This window comes from Ogataea haglerorum, assembly GCF_019207285.1.
Source record: "Ogataea haglerorum isolate 81-453-3 chromosome Unknown 81-453-3_NODE_2_length_903871_cov_94.662503, whole genome shotgun sequence".
Classification (NCBI taxonomy): domain Eukaryota; kingdom Fungi; phylum Ascomycota; class Pichiomycetes; order Pichiales; family Pichiaceae; genus Ogataea; species Ogataea haglerorum.
In genome coordinates, this window is record NW_025065152.1 from 824,777 (window position 1) to 837,947 (window position 13,171).

The 13,171-nt window shown below is 51.7% G+C and overlaps 9 protein-coding genes across 9 annotated transcripts; 6 read left to right on the forward strand and 3 right to left on the reverse strand.

The window, feature by feature from the left end:
* Positions 1 to 6: 6 nt before the first annotated feature.
* On the reverse strand, positions 7 to 2,214 carry KL911_001080 (uncharacterized protein; the record flags this gene model as incomplete). Its single annotated transcript, XM_043195999.1, has 1 exon — positions 7 to 2,214. One exon carries the CDS (start codon positions 2,212 to 2,214, stop codon positions 7 to 9), a length of 2,208 nt encoding a protein of 735 aa, XP_043056644.1.
* Positions 2,215 to 2,454: 240 nt separating this feature from the next.
* KL911_001081 (uncharacterized protein) lies at positions 2,455 to 3,696 on the forward strand (the record flags this gene model as incomplete). Its single annotated transcript, XM_043196000.1, has 1 exon — positions 2,455 to 3,696. The coding sequence occupies one exon, from the start codon at positions 2,455 to 2,457 to the stop codon at positions 3,694 to 3,696; it is 1,242 nt and encodes a 413-aa protein (XP_043056645.1).
* Position 3,697: 1 nt separating this feature from the next.
* Positions 3,698 to 4,204, reverse strand: KL911_001082 (uncharacterized protein; the record flags this gene model as incomplete). Its single annotated transcript, XM_043196001.1, has 1 exon — positions 3,698 to 4,204. One exon carries the CDS (start codon positions 4,202 to 4,204, stop codon positions 3,698 to 3,700), a length of 507 nt encoding a protein of 168 aa, XP_043056646.1.
* A 469-nt stretch (positions 4,205 to 4,673) lies between these two features.
* On the forward strand, positions 4,674 to 6,008 carry KL911_001083 (uncharacterized protein; the record flags this gene model as incomplete). Its single annotated transcript, XM_043196002.1, has 1 exon — positions 4,674 to 6,008. The coding sequence occupies one exon, from the start codon at positions 4,674 to 4,676 to the stop codon at positions 6,006 to 6,008; it is 1,335 nt and encodes a 444-aa protein (XP_043056647.1).
* Positions 6,009 to 6,532: 524 nt separating this feature from the next.
* Positions 6,533 to 7,834, forward strand: KL911_001084 (uncharacterized protein; the record flags this gene model as incomplete). Its single annotated transcript, XM_043196003.1, has 1 exon — positions 6,533 to 7,834. The coding sequence occupies one exon, from the start codon at positions 6,533 to 6,535 to the stop codon at positions 7,832 to 7,834; it is 1,302 nt and encodes a 433-aa protein (XP_043056648.1).
* Positions 7,835 to 8,081: 247 nt separating this feature from the next.
* KL911_001085 (uncharacterized protein) lies at positions 8,082 to 8,861 on the forward strand (the record flags this gene model as incomplete). The annotated part of the gene is made up of 1 exon (XM_043196004.1): positions 8,082 to 8,861. One exon carries the CDS (start codon positions 8,082 to 8,084, stop codon positions 8,859 to 8,861), a length of 780 nt encoding a protein of 259 aa, XP_043056649.1.
* Positions 8,862 to 8,917: 56 nt separating this feature from the next.
* On the forward strand, positions 8,918 to 9,247 carry KL911_001086 (uncharacterized protein; the record flags this gene model as incomplete). The annotated part of the gene is made up of 1 exon (XM_043196005.1): positions 8,918 to 9,247. The coding sequence occupies one exon, from the start codon at positions 8,918 to 8,920 to the stop codon at positions 9,245 to 9,247; it is 330 nt and encodes a 109-aa protein (XP_043056650.1).
* A 440-nt stretch (positions 9,248 to 9,687) lies between these two features.
* KL911_001087 (uncharacterized protein) lies at positions 9,688 to 9,927 on the reverse strand (the record flags this gene model as incomplete). The annotated part of the gene is made up of 1 exon (XM_043196006.1): positions 9,688 to 9,927. One exon carries the CDS (start codon positions 9,925 to 9,927, stop codon positions 9,688 to 9,690), a length of 240 nt encoding a protein of 79 aa, XP_043056651.1.
* A 207-nt stretch (positions 9,928 to 10,134) lies between these two features.
* Positions 10,135 to 13,170, forward strand: KL911_001088 (uncharacterized protein; the record flags this gene model as incomplete). The annotated part of the gene is made up of 1 exon (XM_043196007.1): positions 10,135 to 13,170. The coding sequence occupies one exon, from the start codon at positions 10,135 to 10,137 to the stop codon at positions 13,168 to 13,170; it is 3,036 nt and encodes a 1,011-aa protein (XP_043056652.1).
* Between the last annotated feature and the right edge of the window lies 1 nt (position 13,171).

Below are 13,171 nucleotides of genomic sequence, written 5' to 3' on the forward strand. Positions count from 1 at the left end.
CATTAGTCACATGGTGGCTATAAGGTCGGCCATCAGACCGTCTTTTTTCAGACACCCGATTATTTCGTCCTCGTTCACATTGAGCCGCACCAGCCGCAATCGTTCGGCACGCAGCTGTTGCTGCGCAATGACACCGCTCTCGTCCAGCTCGCGCACAATGTAGCCCAGCCCGTCCACGCGCAGCCGTGAATTTTCGTTGCCATACAGCACCTCTAGCATCTCGAGCTGTTCGTGGCTCAGTTGCCGCTTGAGTTCGGAAAACAGTACCACGCCAAACTGGTTATTCATCTCGTCTATCATCTCGCCGAACGGCAGCTCGGCAGCCCCTGTCCGTTTGCGACGCAGAAGAAATGCCACCAAAACCATTTTCGCAGCAAAAGAGAGGGAGCTAAGATAGTTGGCCACTGGAGTCGAGGTGGTCTCGTTCACGGCCTTCATCACGTGCATGATGCCCACGGTGTACCGTCCCTGGAGCTCGTCGCGCTCGTGCTGTGGTTTGCTGAGAAACTCCATCTCTGCAATCTCCAGGGCCCGCACACAGATGACAAGCGACCTGCGCGCGTCTCCGCTCACACTGGCCACTTTTCTGGACGCAAACTCGATCGCGTCCTTGGAGATCACCAGCTTGTTCTCATTGGCCCGTTCGATCTTTTCAAGACGATGCTTGATAATCTCGCTGAGCTGTGCGTACGTGTATCCGGGAAATTGGATTCTGGTGAGTCCGATCCGCGAGGAAATCTTGTTAGTCAGCAGTCTTTCGGGAAGATCCATGGTGTTGGCCACGGCAACCACTATCAGCTTGGAGTTCTCGTACGTGGGCCAGTTGAAGAAGTTGTACATCACCGTCTGGTTCTTGGTCACGATCTGGTCCATCTCGTCCAGCAGAACAACCAAGGGCAGCCGTGTCTCGTCCTTGGTCTCGAAATATCTCTCCAGCAAATCGAGCGCGGCGCCAGCCTTGACGTTATCACCAGAAATCTTGTGGTACAGAACCTCGTACGCTGCGGGCGGAGACATGAGCTTCAGACCGTTTATTTCCAAATAGTTGAACATTTTCCTATCGTTGTCATTGGCAAGGTTTACAAACAGCTGTTTGATCACCTCCCGTATCGTGGCCGTCTTTCCCACGCCGGGCGTACCACTCACGTAGATACAGCGACCCAGCTGGCTCAAAATCGCGTCCAGCAGACTGGCGTACAGCTGTGCAGACTCCTGGTCTCTGCACGGAAGCGTCTGCAGCTTGGCGGACGGCAGGAGCCTTTCTTTGGCCTTTCTGAACGTCTTGACGACTTTGCCGTCGCTGTCGACCACCTCCTGCAAATCCTCGTCGTCTATGACCAGCTCGTTGTCGTCCTCAAAAAACTTCTGTCGGATCACGGTCGGCAGAACAGGCACACTGTTGTTGGCCTTGCGCACGCTTCGGGGTGTCGACTTTGAGGGAGAGCTGGATTTCGTACTTTTCTGTGCTGTTTTGGGCTTCCTTTTCCGCTCTCTGCGTTTGGGCTTCTCCTCGAGCGGACTCTCGTACGCCGAGTCCAGGTCTTCCAAGTCGATTTCCTCGCTGTCGGACAAACCCACCGGCTCAGGGCTTGCCATTTTAGGGGTCTTCGGCTTGGAGGGCGTGTCTGCGCGCTTTCTCTTGCGTGGCGACTCCTGCCGCGGCGGAACGGCCAGCTCCCTCACCTGCTCGTACACATACTCTGGATCTCTGCTGACGTAAGCGGCCCAATCGACCAGGTCCGAGAAGTATGTGTCTCTGTCGCTGAACCTTTGGCAGCGGAACGTGGAGTCACTATTCGAGCTGTCTAGCCGCACGGCGGCGAACTGTGCCGTCGAGAGCACTGTGCACGGCCCGACAATGTCATCAAGGCTGATTTTCTCCGCAAGGGGTGTCAGAAACACGTCGTTTTCCAGACGGCTGTCTTCCGGCAGGACGTCGTCGTCTGCCTCCGACCGCCGCATAAACCACAGTACGCGCACTTCCAGAAACGTGTCTGTGCCAAAATCGATGTCTCTGACCAACGCCACATCGGGAGGTCCCGAACCGGTCGAGACAAGAACGGTGTCTCCTTTTCTGAGCTCGAAAGAGTCGGCGTCGCGCGTGAGGCGGATCTGGCTGGCTCCTGCAGCGGCCGCCCGTCGCGAGCGACGCGGCGTGCCATTTTCGGGCTCTTTGAGCTCAAACGTCCAGCCCTGGAGAGACTTCTGGGACATGAAGAAATTAAATAGATTTAGTTTGCACAGCCTGGATAGATCTAAGCTGGATCAGCGCAAGGGCAGAGCACCACACGCGAGGTTACGCAGTCTGCCAGAGCTCTCGGGCAGTTTTTCCGGTGTGCCGCCTGCGTCTTTCTCGCTCTACGGTCATCGCTCGTGTATTGATAATCTATCGTCTATTTGCATGCATCCTTCCAAAATTTTCTCCCTTTTCTTCCCGCGCCTATTGCTAATCCTATGCTCTCTAACCAAACCCCCCGCTTCCCCGACACGTTTTCGGGCCCCAAGTCGTTCAAGCCAATCTTCTTCACGGACCCGAACGAGGAGGCGGCGCAACGGTCGCCGATAGACGAACAAGCTGCCGCGCTCGAAAACCCGTTCAGGGACGAGCGATCAGCACGGCCGTCCAAAATGTCGGTCTCGCCGTTCAACAGCTCGTCGGGACTCACGGACGCCAACAGCTCCGACCAGTTGATGAGCACGGCGAAAACCAACGACTACACAACAACAACAACAACAACAACGTCGTACGCCCCAAAAACAAAACCCCTGATAGCGCCCACAAAGGGATACTACCGCACGTTTGTGGTGCTCTCGTTTTTGGCGCTGCTCATGTTCGTCCCGCCGCTGCTTATTGGCAGCGTCTCCGTCTCGTGCAGCGCCGACACCGTGTACTGTCTGCCCAAAATCGAGTTCCAGTTCGTCGACGACTCCCGTTCCAGCCCGCTCACCACGATCAGAGAAAGCATTAAGGTGATCACGTACTTTGCCATGGACTTGGGAACAGACTCTCCCGCTGTCGATTTCACAGACAAGGACATTAAGGAGATAGACACCTTTTCGGTGGACAACATCTTCAAAATCAACTATTTTGGATACTGCAAGGACAGCTATCTCACCAACAGAAGAACATGCACGAGCTTCCGTGGCGGCCTGGATCTCCCGTCTGTGCTCGTGAAAGACGCTGGAATGAGTCTGAGCATCATGTCCAGCCAGGGCAATCCGCAGGACGTGGGCGACTCGCTTGTGACCGGATTTCACGCCATTTTGGAGAACCTCGGAGACGATAACGAGATCGCGTACGACGCGCTGCTGGTCAGGCACCTGGGCCGCATTCTGCCTTTTGTGATTATGAGCAGCTTTTGCTGCTGCTGCGCCGCTCTCGCATACGCGGTGGTGGTTGTGAGCCTGCTGAGGTCGAAAAGCAGGTTCTACAGAATGCAGAAGCGCGTCTCGTTCATCCTGGGAGCCCTCAATTTCCTGACCATCGCCTCGCTCGTGCTCAACCTGGGAGACCTAATTGTGGAGTACGTGTACGTGATGAAGTTGAACGAGCTGACCAACGACAACGAGCTCGCCGCGGTCGACCTTGGAATGGGAATTTATGTCCAGATGGGATGTGTGGCGCTGCAGGGACTCATCAGCCTGGGAATGACTGTTTTGGTGCTGGCCAAGCCGTGGATAAAAAGAGTTATTTGAGTTATAAATGGAAAACACTCTTCTCTGGTTGTTCGGTCACTCTGTAGTTAAAGGAGCTGATACACTCGCACTCAAAAGTGTGATTCAGTTGCTCGTCGGCAATCATATGCAAGCTCACGCCAAACCACGGCGAATACAGGGGTCTAGCCGGCCTGTCGACCGGTACGAGGTCTGCGGTCTCGCCTAATCGGTTGCGGCCAGACTCGTCAAACCGCACTCTCACGCGCGCCAATATGCTGTATATGCTTTGTGGATGGCCTGTGGGAATTAGATGAGCGTCATAACTGAGCAATTGATGCTGGGAGGCCGGCAGGGTGGCCCATGTCTGCTGGAATAGCTGCTTTGAGCCATACGGGGTGCCATTCACGATGACCCTGGAGGGCGTCTGGAGCTGGGGCAGGACCGACGCAGCGTACGCTTCGGGCGATTGATTTGGCAGGAGTGGCTGATCCAGCGACTTTAGCAGAGTCTTGAGGAAACTCTCCAGCTTGACCGTGGGATCTGACATCGGGCTGGCTCTCAGATTTTTTTTATTTTATATTTTTTTGTAGAACGTAATCGGAACCAAGGATTTGTTTTCCGCGTGCAGGGATGTGCGTGCGAACTCAGATTTCTGTAGTTGAGGAATGGCTGTTTGCGGATGCTGGTTTTTCTCGATTGGGTGGCATGCATATATGCAGTTCCCAATTTGAATCATGTTTCTCAATTCGGCTGCTCAACAATAAGCTTCTGCCGCAATTTGCCAGTTTGCTATTATTCTGCACTATGATCTCTTTAGATCAATAAATTTATCTGGTAGTTGGAAAAGGGGGCAGATCAGATCACAACAATTCTTCCCTCAATTTAGAAAAAACAGAAAACTAGCCCCACGAAAATCAACGATCTCCTTACAATATATATCTCTGTGACACGCGAAGGATTGTGCTCAACTGACTGTCTCTCGTTCCTTCTTTCATCTCCCCAAACTGTCACTCGTTATGTCCACTCTCGCTGCCGAACTCCACCACTCAAGGTCGCATTCCGACTCCACCAACACCAAGTCCAGCGCCTACTACCGGATGTCCAGGCCCCGGTCTGAGGAGTGCACTCTGATCCACGATTCCCAGCTCAAAAGGTCGTTTGCAGAGATGTCCGACTCGTTCACGCTGGTGTCCGAATCGGCGTCCACTCCATCTGCGAAACGGTCCAGAACAGCCCCATCGTCCCCGGTTCCCGAGACCCCAAAACTCAACTTTGCCGACCTGCCACTCACTCCTCCCTCCAACAGCGTCGTTCTGGCCTCGCTGTCGATCTCCACACCGCTCTCAGCGTCCCGACATACCCTGGCACAATCCCCAGCGACGCCTCCTGCCTCGAGCTCCAGCTCGCCCCACCAGCTGCCTCTGCCGCTTAAACCGTCGACCAAGCTGCGTTCGTTCGAGGCCGAGTCCTGTTTCTACTTCCCAGATACCTGCTACTCCTTCAACTTGCTCGGATCGGCTGCACCAGAAAGCAACGTGCGCGGGTGTCTGCTCGAACAGCAGAACGAGGAGTGGAGAGACTTCTACTCCAACAAGTGCAAGCACGAAAACACAGAACTCTTCAAAAAATACAGAGAATACTGCACCTCGATGAGGCTGAAACCTTCAAAAGCCTTATCCAAAGTGTCCAAGCCGCCCCGCGCAAAGAAACCTGCCAAGATTGCCGCATTTGTCGAGTCCCAGTACCAGAAATTTAACGGCCTCGTCGACTACCCGTACTCTAATAATTACACCTACCAGGCTGGTAGTCTGAAGGACATGGAGGTGCTCTCGCCGTCCGCCAAGCCATCCTCACAGGGCCCGAAACAGAGCAAAGTCGCCGAATCCGCCGACAGCTTCAAGCTGCCACCGACGCCTTCGTCCATGTTGATGTCGGCCAAGCACGACCACCGCGACTACGCACGAGTCGGCATCTCCAAATTCATCAACACCTCGCTCGACGCCCCCGCCTCGCACCAGACCCACCTTCGCACCACGGCCAACGTCTCTCACGAAGCCGCGCACACACCAGCCGCTGCACACTACACAGGCGCCACGCGCAAGTGCATCTCGTGCCACTCGACCCAGTCGCCCTGCTGGAGACCGTCCTGGTCCTCCTCCGAGGGCCAGCTGTGCAACTCTTGCGGCCTGCGCTACAAAAAGATCCACGCGAGATGTCTCAACTTGCAGTGTCTGCGCATCCCGGCCAAGGGCGAGTGGACGCTCATGAAGAACAAGGGCAAGGTGCTGATCAATGACCACTACGCATACCGCTGTCTCCATTGCGACGGTGAGGTCGAGGTTGACGAATAGATGGTGTATAATAGGTGTACAGTAACAAAGTAAGCAAGTCATAGGATAAGATCTGGCCCATGCTTGGCTGGCTTTAGCGTTTGCTCGCTCGACCTCGTCAGCCTCGCCGTAAGTTCGCAACTCATACTTTAGTCCGCTTTTTTAACATTATTACGTAATTTGCCGCGGTGTGCAATCTCGATGCAAGCGGGTCCAGCAGGTGTTTCTTCGTGTCCCGATAGCGTGCGAGCCGCCAGAGATAGAGACAAGCGGCTTTGAGCATCAAAATGGCCGCTACTTGATGTCCTCGACAGAGTGGCTCTGCTGCACCCCCTAACAGCAAATCCCTTGCTATCAGTGAAAATTTTTCGTAAATATTCTTTCTCAGTTATTCTTCTAAATTCCTCACGAGAGCTGCCGCATAACGTCCGCTAATTCTATTGTACCTTATATCACATAAGGTAGCTGTCCCTCGAGGGTGTATGTTTGTCCGTCAGATCCTTCAGAAGAACCGGTTGCATTGTTTGTTAGCGAAAAATTACTCGATGGCTCCGTCGGTGCTCGTCCAGCCGGTCACCTTGTCCAATACCGGTCTGAAAAATGCGTGGAGCAGCGTTTCTGAGTTTCCACCCCACGCAGAATCTCTTCTGGGGGCCACTTTGCTCTCCAAAATCCAGAGCGTCGACCACAACACCTGTGAACCAGACGAACTCGATCCGTTCTTTGTGTGTGACCTGGGCGAACTGAAACGGCTTGTCAGACTTTGGCGCATAGAGATGCCACGTGTGGAGCCTTTCTACGCAGTGAAGTGCAACAACGACGAAAAACTGCTGCACACACTGCTCCAGATGGGGCTCGGCTTTGATTGTGCTTCCAAGACCGAGATCCAGAAGATGTTGTCCTTGGGTGCCGATCCGTCCAAAATCATCTACGCCAACCCTTGCAAGGCCGTCCCTCACGTGCGCTACGCACGTCAAAATGGTGTCAACCTCACCACTGTGGACAACGTCGACGAGGTGCGCAAGATAGCTGCTCACCACCCTGGCTGTGGAGTCCTTATCCGCATCCACACGGACGACTCCGACGCCACGTGCCCGCTGTCCATCAAGTTTGGTGCATCGTTGGACGAGGCGCGGACTTTGGTTCAGGAGTGCGCCAAACTGGGGCTCAATCTTGAGGGTGTCGCATTCCACGTTGGTTCCGGTTGCAAGAATTTCAGCACCATCGAGACAGCCATCAGAGACTCCAGGATGGTCTTTGACTACGCCGAGTCTCTAGGTTATACCTTGAAAATGCTCGATATTGGGGGTGGTTTTTCGAAGCCCACGTTCCACGCATCGGCGGCCGTATTTCGGTCTGCTCTGGACACCCACTTTGCTGCTGATGAGTTCCCAGATCTCCAAATCATCTCTGAGCTGGGCCGCTTTTTGGCAGCCTCGTGCTTCACCCTCGCGGTCAATGTCACGTCCAAGCGGTCTGATGCCTTTCAGGAAAGAATATACGTGAACGACGGTGTTTACGGCAACCTCAATTGTATTCTGTTCGACCACCAGAAGGTCGAGCCTAAAGTGCTCACCTCGCATGGTCGGTTTGTGTTCCACTCAAATTACAACCACCCAGAGAAGGAGCTCGCTGCGGCAGCCAATCCGTCCAAACAGTATTCTGTCTGGGGTCCGACCTGCGACGGACTGGACTGTATCAGTCCAAACTGTAGGCTGTCTCAGGAGGTCATTGCTGGTGACTGGCTTTACTTTAAAGATACAGGTGCCTATACATCTGCTGCAGCAACAAACTTCAACGGGTTCACCGCAAAGAGCGAGTGTTTGTATATCGACAGCTACCAATAGAATGTTATCTGGTATTATCTTTGGTTTTTCTAAATTATCTAAATTAATAACTTATCTAATTTAATTTTGTCTTATCACTTATGCCAAAAAGTTAGTTTACATACCACCATATTAACAGCCAGGAGTGTTGTGCTGCTACGGAATTGACATTGATGCGGTCGCGGGCTGGCTGGGTTCGTATGGGGGCCAGGACTCCGCCAGCGACATCTCGCGAGGCCTGTTTGCAGGTCATGTGGGAATTCCGCGAATGCTAAAATTGCTTGAGAAGTACGGTATCAAAGCCACCTGGTTCATTCCAGGCCATTCGCTGGAAACCTTCCCAGAGGAGTGCGCCATGATCAGAGACGCGGGACACGAGATCGGTCTTCATGGCTACTCGCACGAAAATCCAAGCGACATGACCCTGGAACAGCAGAAAGACGTCCTTGACAAAACGTTTAAATTGCTCACCGAATTCTGCGGAAAGCCGCCCAAAGGCTCCGTAGCTCCCTGGTGGGAAACCAGTCAGGAGGGCGTGGAAATGCTGCTGGACTATGGCATAGAGTACGACCACTCCATGTCGCACCACGACTGCCAGTGCTATTGGTTCCGGACAGGCGACTCTTGGACCAAAATTGATTACTCAAAAAAAGCCCATGAGTGGATGAAGCCTTTGAAACGCGGAAAGGAGACCGGTCTGGTTGAAATTCCCGGAAACTGGTACATTGACGACCTGCCTCCTATGATGTTCATCAAAAACAGCGCCGACGGGTACGGCTGGGCCAATCCGCGCGACATTGAGGACATTTGGCGCGACCACTTTGACTACTTCTATCGCGAATACGACGAATTTGTCTTTCCCATCACGTGCCACCCAGATGTTTCTGGCCGCCCCCACGTACTGATGATGCACGAAAGATTAATCGAACACATCAACAAGCACGAGGGAGTCGAGTGGTTGACCATGGACGAGGTCAACAAGGACTTTAGAGCCAAGAACCATCCTCCTCAGGGTGCAAAGCTGCCTGCTTCTCAACAAACTATCTGATCTTTGTTTTCACCCCGATTGTGGCGTCATCTTCCTCCCGTCCACGTTTTCCACTCATGATCCCCAGCTCAACGTACATGCTGCTGTTGGCTGGATCCAGCGGAAGCAGTTGGTCGTTCAGCTCGTCGTCGGCCTGTCCCTGTTCGTTCAGGTGTACCTCCACGTCAGCAGGCTCTTCCTGCGGTTCCTCGGAGTCAGAGTTTTGGTACGTGGATGTCGCTGCTATACGGTCGTTTATCGCCCTTAAGGCTGTTTGTAAATGCTGGTCTATCGTGAAGCCTGAAAAAACACCAAACAACGGGTACTTGCTGGCACCCTCCTCTGGCCAAAGTTCGCACTCAACAGGAGCCCGGTTTAAATCCGAACCTTCTATTATGTTTAAGTAGATATGAGATCCTCGCAGACCAACTAGTGTGATGCTTTCGTACGGTATTTCGAATATCATGTCAGCGGAAGGGAGATAGCAAAGCAAGCTCTCATTAAGCACAAAAAGCCACACTTCCAGCACGATAGAGGGAGGATCCGTCCCGCTCAATGTACATTCGTGGCAATTGAGCGTTTTTAAGTTTGAAAACGGAAGTCGGATCTTGTTTGTCTCTGTGTCAAAAGTGACGTACATCTGGGCCCTCCATTTTTCATGGCCGTAAAAAAGAACGGCATCGTCACCTAAACAATCCTGTGGTGTAGTGAGCTCGTAGTTCTGGAACAGGTGGGTGTTTTCCACGGTTGGAAGATGCGATACAGGGCGGATAAAGTACATAAAATAAAAATAATTTGAAAATTGATTATTTCTTGGGCGCAACAACGTGGGGCGGGATACTTCAGTTTAAACCCAATTTGGAGCCGATTTGGAAGCCGCTTCGGTGGCCAGCTTAGGACCCCATCTCGGCTCCTGTTGCCAACCACCCATAATCACCAGACGCGGGCCGCGGCAGACAGAGCCGGGTAATCTCGCCCACATCTCCCGCGATTGCACGTCTGAAACTTCGATGCATTGTTGGGTGGAGTAAATATGGCGTTTGAGATATCTGATATAATGACCAAAATGTGAATCACGTCTGTGCATGCAGCGTCTCATACTGCCCCAATACCTTCTGCTCCTGCATCCTTATTTGAGTAGAACGTCTGCATGCAGATAATTTAATGGTTTCGGGAGGGCTTTTTGATTTAAAGGATCAGATATGTTTGAAGTGTGTTTTTCGTGGTGTATATAAACTCCTCCCCCTCTGCTCCCTTGAATTTTGCTGCTTTTGTTTTCTTGCTCTCACTCAACATGTCTGCTGGCCCAGCATGTTCGCCTCAAAGCCATAGAAAAATATCGCATCATATCTCATTGCCCGTTAGCTTTTTCAGACAGAAAAGCACGTCCTCCTCTGTCTCATCTATCAAGCTTGGACCCCCTCCCTTCTTCCGATCTCCGAGAAACCCGAGCGACCATGAAGCCTCGTCTGTCTCGTCGCGCTCTTCCATGCTTTCGTACTCACAACGCACCTCAAGCGTGTCGTCTGGACAAAGCTCGCCGTACAACAGACCCAGCGTGGTCACAAGCACATCAATTGACAGAAAAAGGTCAAAGATATCCTTTGAGGAGAACTGCTGCTTCTGTGAAGAGCCGCTCTTAAATGTCTTTGAGGGCGAGACACTGCTGGACATGTCATGTGGCCACCATTGTCATTTTGAGTGCTATTCTGAACTTTTCAGCTCTCCAAGCAGAGGAAAAACTACTGTACACTGTCCGATCTGTGGCACTTCTAATACTTGCAACGACGACGAAATCAACGATAGTATAATCAGGAGCAGACTTTTGTCATCCAGCTCTTGCGAGTTCAATCAGGACATTTTTGCATCGACGCCAGCTACCTTAAGAAACCAAATAACACCTCTGGCCCCATTCCCGAACCCACTAACCCCCGTCACTCCAGTTCTGCCCTCTTTCCCAGAATTCTCGCAACCGTCGCCTAAGACACAGCCTCTCTTTTACGACTCGCCCATTATTAGCACATTTCCTTCCACGATTTCTACAACTCCTTCTTCGTCCGCTTTCCCTGCCGAGTCTTTAGCAGAGGCTAAAATTGAGATCATACCTGAATTCTCAAAGATTGTTCTCGCCAATGAGCATGCAATTCCTAAGTACTACGATCTTTCCTGTGTCCTCAACATAAAATCTCTCGACTATGAGCCTTCTTTGTCAGAGCTTCCTGAAGACCGTAAGAAAAAAGAATGGGACAGGAAGCAGGAGATCTCAAAGGCGGTGATTCACAACTTTGAGTCGAGACTACGTCCAGGTTCGGATCTAGATGTTGCCAAGCTTGGGCATCTCGTGCTATTTGATATTTTTGTTAGTGTCTCAATTGACGGCAACAGGTACCACCATCCACAGGTGTACTTTTTTGACCGGCTGCTTCTGATTCTCAATGAGTCCGGAAATGAGCTCATTCAGAACATCTCTATCATGGACAAGCTATCCACTGTATTTGATGACGAATCCAACCTGGAGATCACCCTCAATCTTGCCAGCTTGACTGTCCCTGATGTTGAGTTGAAGAGCGAGAATAAGCTTATTCACGACAAGTGGCTGAAAATGCTTTCGAGAGTTGTGAGAAAAGCACAACGGCAGCCCCATGCAAATCCTAACAATCCATTTGTTGCCGAGAATCCTTTTGAAGATCGGGAGTTTGGTCCATGTAATCTATTTTCCAAAGACTCGCTATCGTTGTCAAAGGAAGTGCCATCAATCCAAATGTCCACCAACGCATGGGGTCTGCTGGAACGAAACGAGAAAGTCATCCCTGAAGAAGTGCTCAAGTTCAACAAGCTTGTTTCCAAAGGACTGGATCTGCCATTGGGATTTGTCAAACGACAAGTTTCAAAACCAGACGCTGACCCTTTGATTCTTATTCTGGTCATTCCGATGGTCAACAACGGAAACAGTTGTCTGGACGATACGGAGTATACATCTGAGATGCGCCAATTAATTACCCAGACTCTCGAGAGTTTGCAGCCAGAAGACAAGCTTGGACTTGTTTTTCTAGGCAACAAGCGCCCTGACTCGCTTCTGGGCAACTACTACGGATGTATGTCACCCCATTGGGAGGGATGGGCGGAGGTAATTTCCAATATTGAGTGCTATACATCGGTTACCGGAGATGAAGTGCAGAACTCTGACTATAGTATGTGGCAAGATGGCTTGAAGTATGTTTCTCTTCTTGCAACCACGAGCTTTCCGAAAACAGGGTCACATATTCATGAAATCATCTTCATCCATACCGAACGGGTTAAGACTGTCCACTACTTTGAGGAGAATTCTACTGTCGATCGTTTGTGGGGACGTTACAACAGAAAACCGCAAAAGAGTGTTAGCGAGATGATCACAGCGCTCTGCGACAAACATTGCGCAACGTTCCATTCTGTTTCGCTATTTGATGAGTACGCGTATCATCCCCAAGAGTTACTGGACCACTATCATGGAATCATGGGCTCCTCCAAAACACATGTCAGACGAAGTGTGGAGCACCATCTCGTCTTAGATTTCGACAATCTGCAGCTGCTCATCAAAAAACTAATCAGCCAGTTTCACAACGTTTCCATATCTCAATTACGGACGCAGATTGAGGTCTGCGAAGGCGTGCGCGTGATGGAGATTGAGAGAAACGGACGGCTGGAAACGGCAGATCTTAGAAGCTTGTTCGAGGTTGCCAATCTCAATAACATACCGAGCAGTTTTGCGAAGTCCACCATGATCAACGTGCGCATTGATCTGAGCTCCTTCACGGTGGAAGAGCTCAAACAGGGACTCAAGGTCGATTTGCTGAGAACGATCACCAGCGTTGACGTGCACTCGGGAAGAAAACAGTTCAAGGGCATGGCCAGCATCAGGATGTCGCTAGATACGGCAGTCTCTAATGCATCGACGATGCCATTGAACCTGCTGGTGACGAACGCGGGGCTCGAGAAGTCGCAGTTCAGTCTTCCGATTGTTGCTCGTCTTTCTGCGGTGAAGGACGCCGTCTTCGTGAAGCGACAGATCGAGCTGCTGATCAACAGCGTTTTGCTGTCGGAGGTGTTTAGCAAGAAGACGTACTGCCACAGCTCGAAGGAGGAGATCCGGACCGCGCTCAAGAACATGATGAACAAGGTCTGGGAGCTGGTCAAATCCTGCAACAGCTCGAACACAAGCAACATGCGCAACATCGAGGAGTGGTCAGAGACGCTCAACGATGAGGTCCAGCAGATCATCGACGGCTACTCCATGAGAAACTACAACCTGAGCAACTACTGCTGTGTAGCCAAGTATTTCGAATTTATCTGAA